Raw genomic sequence first — 7,724 nt, forward strand, 5'->3', positions numbered from 1 at the left:
TATGTTATGGAGTACAGAATTCAGCATCTTGAGAATCCCAGCTTTCATTTTTAGAAGAGGATTTATAGCCCTTATGGCTATGAAGAACACTTTTGAACAAGAATGGACAATGCCTGGTGAAATGTCAAAATAATTGACATTGCAAGTTCAGTCAATATGAACTGACAGCAGAACTTTTAACTTTTCTTGTAGACTTTGGCACTGTTCTAATTCTAAAACAGTGCTTTAGCACTGTTCTAATTCTCTTTTTAAAGTGTGGTGTTGATCATAGAATCATAGAGCTGGAAGGGACCTCCAGGGTCATCTACTCCAACCCCCTGCACAATGCAGGAAACTCACAGATACCTACCCCAAATTCACAGGATCTTCATCGATACATACCCCAAATTCACGGTATCTTCATTGATAATTAATAACAATCAGAATCATTGTGCATATTTGCATTGGGAAAGGATGCTGTCTTTGATTTTTTTTCAGAGACTGTGTCCACACACTGCACTCCAAGGATACATGGCTGAAGCAAGCTCGAGTAGTGAGGCTTGGGGAAGTACCATATAAGGTAAGGTAAGAGAATGGAGACTGTTGGCAGGAGTTATAGCTATGACTGTCCCTCAATAACAAAATGAAGTATGGACACATGGGACTTGTCACTTGAAATAGAATCTGCCCAGAGGGTAACCAGAGTGGGGAAGACCTGTATCCTAATGACCCTGCAGGGCTGTGTTCAGGAGTTCCTCTCATTTAAGGTGACCAATATTAGAGTAGACAGAATAACACATTCAGTCATAGAAACATAAGATCCCTGCTGGAACAGACCAGTGGTCCATACAAACCAACATCCTGCTTTACACCCTGGCCAACCAGTTCTGAAGGATGAAGAAACAGGGCATTGAGACCACAGCTTTCCGCTGATACTGCTTCCTTGAACTGTTATTCCAAGGTTTATTGTCTCTACATGTAGAGGTTCATGGCTAGTAGCTAGGGATGGGCACGAACTGGTCCATAGACCTAATTTTGTTATAGACCGGGGACTGGTTCATGGTCTGCCCAGTCCATGTATTCATGGTTTAGATGGACCACCTACAGTTTTTCTTAGGTGGTCCATTTGGTCTATGGCCAGACATGCTGGCACCCAGGGAACCCTTTAAAGCATGCTGCAAGTGAGCTCAGCTGAGTGACCTTGGGTCAGTCACAATTCTCTCAGAGCTCTCTCAGCCCCACCTACCTCATAAGCTGGTTGTTGTGGGAAGAGGAAAGGAAAGCAATTGTAAGCTGCTCTGAGACTTCTTTGAGTAGCGAAAAAAGGGTATAAGAACCTATTACTCTTTCTGGCTCAGACTCATTGTTCCCCAACATCTGCATCTCTCCCCCCTTATGACTGACCGCTGTAAGTCCCCTCTTCAGTCTGAAACGCTATTAAGGAAATGCTGTCCTGTATGAAGAGCTGTTCTTGCAATGGACAGAATAGCGCCTATTTCAATTTGTTCAAATAGGTACCTGACTGCATGCAGTTTGGTCTAAAACATACCTACCTGCAACAGGTAATAGATTAGCAACTCTGCCTTTTATACCCCATCACATCTGAAAGAAGTGCCTGCTTTGATGTGCCTCTAGTTCATGTTGCATTCACTTGTCTTGTTTGCACAGATGGTCATAGGCTACTCCAACCAGGCAAGGAAGGCACGAATGGTGGAACCTGCAAACCGGGACAAAAAGGACTTGGCCCTCTTTGGTCTCTGGCAGACAGAAGAGTATCAGCCCCCTGTGGCAGTAGATGGGAGGGTAAGCAAAGCAGGAGAACAGATCAGATTTAATGGAGAAGCTTTTATAATCTAAACTAACATTGTGTGATATTATGCTATCGCATTGATTCCATGCATTCTATGATTCCTGTTTTTAGGATTCAACTGCAGTTCATGTGAACTTTTCCAAATCAGTCCTAGTATTCTCAACACTGTTCTGCAGTAGTTTTAGTGGATTCAGTGGGATTATTCCAGAATAAACAATTGGAAGACTACATTTTAACTGCTGATAAGATTGCATCATTTGCTTTTTTTGATGACCTTTAGAAAAGAAGATTATTGTTGGGTTTTTTGGGGGGAGTGGTGTTAATGAGGGAACTCCCATTCAATTTGATGCATTTAGGCCTTGCTTTCTTTAAAACTCAGGAGACCAAAATATTTTTCAGGATCTTAGTGGAGCATTGCAGGATGTATAGATAATCAAAAGCTTTGGATTATAAACAGGATTCAAGAGTCTGGACTACTGTAGAAGCAACCTGGCCTTCATAAAAGGCTTGAGCTGAAATCAAGCATAGTGCAGGATCCTTCTCTGTCCTCTTAAATCCCTGTAGCAAAGGGATTCCTTATACTGGAAGGAAGAACTCTGATCTAGGGGTTGTTCTGGTGTTGGAAGGATGGTTTGTGCACCATTAGACCTCTTCTGTTGCTTCTGCTCAATTAGAAGAACTGATGGGGGAATCAAGGACATCTACAATTGTGATAAGAACATAAGAGAAGCCATGTTGGATCAGGCCAGTGGCCCATCCAGTCCAACACTCTGTGTCACACAGTGGCCAAAAAATTTATATACACACACACACACACACACACATATATATATACATACATACACACTATGGCTAATAGCCACTGATGGACCTCTGCTCCATATTTTTATCTAACCCCCTCTTGAAGTTGGCTATGCTTGTAGCTGCCACCACCTCCTGTGGCAGTGAATTCCACATGTTAATCACCCTTTGGGTGAAGAAGTACTTTTATCTGTTTTAACCTGACTGCTCAGCAATTTCATCGAATGCCCATGAGTTCTTGTATTGTGAGAAAAGGAGAAAGGTACTTCTTTCTCTACTTTCTCCGTAGCTTAAGCTGAACTGGGCCAGAGTTGGTTAAAGCAGTTTGTGGATTGTCCTTTACAGGATAAAAATAGCCTGTTACAAGTGGTAAAGTTCCATTAAGGTCTTTCAATATGATTTTCAAGTCTGACAAGAAAATTGGCGTGATAATAAAAAATGCAGATTAAATGTTTTAAACGTAGCACATGGAATTTCATTGAATACTTTGTGTTCCTGTGAACTTATACTCTTGCAGCAACTTTTCTTCTAAACGTTGTCATTTTAAACAGTGGTGGGCATTTTGGCAAGAGAAGATTTCTGTTTTAAAACATTAACTTCAGTCCTTCTGGTTTGTTTCACTCTTCCTTTCCCCCCTTCTTTTCAGGTTCCTCGGAATGAATTTGGAAATGTGTACCTTTTCCAGCCCTGCATGTTACCGATAGGCTGTGTACAGCTAAAGCTTCCAAACCTTCACAGAGTGGCCCGTAAACTGGATATTGACTGTGTTCCGGCTGTTACTGGATTTGATTTTCATGGTGGCTATTCACACCCAGTGTATGTCAGTCCTGCTTTCTGGTTTTGTTCGGTCTACAGTGGTGTCATGTGTGGAACTTGTTCCATCAGTGGAGAATATGCCTTAGATATGGGTGGGCTGAAAGGGAGCGATTAACTGAAGGTCATCCAGCAGTCTTCAGGACAGAAATTAGTATCTCTGTTCTGCCATAGAAACTTGCTGTGTAACCTTGCTCCTGTTATACACTCTCAGTCCAATCTATATCAGTTTTTTTGCAAGGATAAAATGGAAAAGGGAAGAATGCTGTAAGCCAAAGTGGGGTACTTAAATGAAAGAAAATGAACATAACAGTATATAATTTTGGCCAGTCAGTTTCTAGTTCCCCATCCTTTTATTTTATTTTCCATGATACTCAGGCAGTAGAAATCAGATCAGGGTGGATTGTTCAAGATTCTTCAAAAGATGCAGCTAGTTCAGCAATTGGCATATGAAATTAAACATTTGCTTGTGTGAGTAGCATGCTGATGTACCCTTAGTGCTGCAGTTTCCATGGAAAAATTCCTCCCATCTCCCCACAATGCATGTGGACATGAAGCTTCAGAAGCACCTTGTCCAGCATTCATGTGCCTCACCTTCCCCTCTCTTTGCCATCCTTTGCCAAGATGGAATGTAGGTGAAGCAAAGGTAAATGATTATCTCAGAAATTACTGAGTGGATGGAGGAATAATGTAGCCCAAAAACAAAGGGAAATTGTTGAGGAAGCCTAAGATAAGCTTCTGTGGGGACAGGGACTCCGGTTTTTTCCCCTCATTTGTATTATGTTTCCCCTGAATGAATTAAGTGGATCAAATGTGGATTATGCCATTTTGTTTATTTGAAACCCTGTGAATTAGGTTAGGCTGAGAGGAAGTGACTGGGCCCAGGGCCATCCAGTGGACTTCAGGACTGAGCAAAGATCTGAACACAGGTTTTGGCCCAAGGTCAACACTCTATCCACTATGCTGTTTCTGGCACTAGACCAGGAGCTTGCCTCAGCAACACAGTCTTATACATTCTGTGTGTGTGGTGAGGGGGAATGGGGTGCCAGTTGCTACTGCATAGTCATAACCATATTGATGTTTCTAGCCGGTCATTGCAGTTCAGCATAGTCTGGGGTCCCATGATGTATGATCATAATGTAATGAATCTTCCCATGTAAGTACTATTAATCCATTAAATGAACACTCACAGTATGTGGGTGACTAGATTATTATGTTCTCCTCACCAGTACTGAAGGCTATGTAATCTGTGAAGAATACAAAGAGGTGCTTGTTGCAGCTTGGGAGAATGAAGAAGCAGAGAGGGAAAAGAAAGAAAAGGAGGTAAGAAAGAATCCTTTTGAAAGAGCCCATCCCCTCTTTCCTTTCAGTGAATTGAACTGGTACTGATAGAACTGGACAGTATTAGAGAGCAAAGCAGTTCCTTAAACTATTCACCAGAACAGTAACATGTTTTCACCATTTCTAACATTACCCTATACCTGTAAGGTTCCTAAATGTTTATGTTCTTGAGTTATCACTTGGTTGTGAATATGGAAGTAAATTTAACACCAGGGATGCTTTACTTTTGAGACTGAAATTCTACTTTCCAATATCAGACCAATTCAACATGATACATAGAAAGTTACAGCTCCAACAGAGTTGAATAATGATTTGGATATATTATTTCTTCCCTTTGGACTAAAGGAGTTCAATTTACTTAGTGAGTTCTCTTGTAAGATATAAGTCCTACGGTTATTTTAATTTGTTGTACCACATCCTAATTTGGGGTGAATTTTAAACACAGAAGCAGGAAAAAAGAGTTTTGGGGAACTGGAAACTGCTGGTGAAAGGAGTTCTGATCCGAGAGAGACTGAAGAAACGCTACTCTACTAAGGTAAAAAACTATTGAAATAAGTTGCCTTTTTTCCTGCTTGGATGTTGTTACTGCTGAGATTATTCAGAACTGTATGGAAACTAAGACTATATTTGACTTTTGAAGAAAGAGTGTGAGTAAATGTTTTTGAACTGGAACAGAGTACTGTCCTTTCCCTAAAATCTGTAGAGTTTCCTCTTCTGTATTTCAGCAAAGGAAAGGCCTTATTTTGGTCAATATATTTTGACAAAAGGAGCATTTCTGCTATACTTGGAATGATAATGCTCTTTTTTCTACACACAGACTGATCTCTAATGTTTGACGAGGCCCTAAAGCTTGCTGTAGGACTGCCTTGCATATTATTAGTCTACAAGTTACGTATAAAATTGCTTGCTTTGTGTCTTGACTCGGTTGTCTGGATTGGAGGACTCTGCAGTAGTTCAAATATCGAGATCATTTTGTGAGCAAAGGTTGGAAATCGCTCAACCAAAATAGCTGCAGGATAGAATGGGAAGGAGAAAATAATGAACCCTGATTTATAGAAATGATAAAAAGACATTACACACACCATCTTTTTTGGTAGTATGTTACCACAAGTTCATTATAAGGATTGATGGAACTTGTAAGAGTGGTTGTTGAATTAATAACAATGTGTGGTGAATCATCAGTGTGGCTCTTAAGGCTTGAGATGACTGAGGACATTTGAGTGTCTGCATTTGACCTTTGAGGCAAGAGTGAACATAGCATTCTTATGACTAGAAACTGGAGATGGCATGCTCCCCCAATCCTGCAAAGCTTTGTCTTAGTTTATGCCACTGGCAAACAGGCTTGAACGATTGCTGAGTAGTTCATTTATTATTCTACTACTTTGCTGTGAATATGTAAGAAAAGGTTATCATTTGAATACTGGAGTTCTGTATGTATGATTTCTCTCAGTGAGCTGAAAATACTTTCATGTTGGTGACTTCCTCCTAGTATTTTCTGTTCCAAAAGGGAATTTTCCCACAGTGTCAGTCAAATCTTTCAACTCTTCCAGAATGAGGCACCAGATGGCATGATGGGAAGGGAGACTGGGTTCTCCTCTGATGATGAAGGACCAAGCTCAGAGACCTTAGCTGGGGACATGGCTGTTGCTTGGCCTCAAAATCGACAAGCAGAGAAACAGAGTGGAGGAGAAAAAAGAAAGAGTAAGAGGGAGAAGAAAGGAGAAGCAAAGCATCTGTTCCCATTTGAGAAGCTGTGACCAGGAGCTGATGTTGGGCCTTTCTTGAAACCCATGATGCCAAGGGAAAACATACGTGGCCACGTCTTTCAAACTAGCCTATAGTTTCAAGTTAACAAATTACATTTTCATATGAGCTGCAAACTGGAGACTTGGACTTGTGTCAATGTATAAATAGAGCAATATTTGTATATTGAAATATTTGAAATACTTCAGGTAATAAAGAGGTAAGAACTACCATAAGTCTAGGCCACAAAATGGACATTTTTCTCCACAGTGTAATTCCAAATAGGAACGGTGTTAAAAAACTTAGGGTTACATGTTTTATTCTCATCTTTTAAGAGCTTTAGGTTTTCCACTTTTATTTGTGGGGTTATGAGGTATAAGTGACTTGGCAGCAATTTTTTTTAATAATTAGATGAGACCAGAAATCCTTGACGGCCTCCTTTTTCCATTGTACAGATCACGTTTATTTTGGTAGGGCTTGCACAGAAACGCTTCTCAATGTATCATGCCCCTACAAGTCTTACTAGCAATTAGGGAAACTTTTTCTAGTGTTCAAAAGTACTATGTGCCCATTGGGGAACTTTATTTTGGAGAATGTTTTATGATTTTCTCCTCTGTATCCTCACAAAGCTTTATGGGTTATGCTAATAACTTTAGTTAAGCTCTTAAGATTCATATTTTAAGCACTGTGAGTTAATGCAACCTGAACAGGATTTGCTTGTACCCTGCCTTTTCACACATAATGAGGATTATAGAATCACTTGTGTGCCAGTTAAGACTGTCTTGATTTGTGCACTTTTTCTGCAGAAAAAACATTCAAATTGTACCATTACACAAGATTTAAGTACAGTGTAGCTCTTGTATTATTTTTTAAACATCCTGCTATTTAGACCTGAGTGCAGTTAGCTTTAGCACTTTAAATATGTTCAAAATTATTTTTATATTCAATCCTTAGCAAAAAAAAAAGTCTTTAATATTAAAGATATGTTATATATCTGTCCAGTTTCTTTCCATTCATGTTAATTGTTGCTTGAATGCTACAAGTGCATAATTTGGCAATTTCAGCTATTTAGACTACATTATTCCCTTCATAATCTCAATATGGCTAGCTGTAATCATGGCTTGGAGCCAAAGGCCCATATTTTCCATGAAATCAAATATGCGTACCTAATTGTTAAGATGTGCTATATGTAGTGGTTGCAGGCATACACTTGAAATGTGTCATGAAGCCTTTTGTT

At 39.9% G+C, this 7,724-nt stretch overlaps 1 protein-coding gene across 2 annotated transcripts in view; it reads left to right on the forward strand.

Moving 5' to 3' along the window:
* Positions 1–7,483, forward strand: part of XPC (XPC complex subunit, DNA damage recognition and repair factor) — a 28,031-nt gene extending 20,548 nt beyond the window's left edge. For both annotated transcript variants that reach the window (XM_060239657.1, XM_060239658.1), the window contains 6 exons: positions 478–559; positions 1,648–1,782; positions 3,237–3,406; positions 4,633–4,726; positions 5,190–5,279; positions 6,295–7,483. In XM_060239657.1, the coding sequence (XP_060095640.1) occupies positions 478–559; positions 1,648–1,782; positions 3,237–3,406; positions 4,633–4,726; positions 5,190–5,279; positions 6,295–6,501 (778 nt within the window). In that variant the 3' untranslated portion in view covers positions 6,502–7,483. The remainder of the gene's footprint in view (positions 1–477; positions 560–1,647; positions 1,783–3,236; positions 3,407–4,632; positions 4,727–5,189; positions 5,280–6,294) is intronic.
* The last annotated feature ends 241 nt before the right edge of the window (positions 7,484–7,724 follow it).

The sequence above is a fragment of the Heteronotia binoei genome, chromosome 5 (genome assembly GCF_032191835.1).
Source record: "Heteronotia binoei isolate CCM8104 ecotype False Entrance Well chromosome 5, APGP_CSIRO_Hbin_v1, whole genome shotgun sequence".
NCBI lineage: Eukaryota > Metazoa > Chordata > Lepidosauria > Squamata > Gekkonidae > Heteronotia > Heteronotia binoei.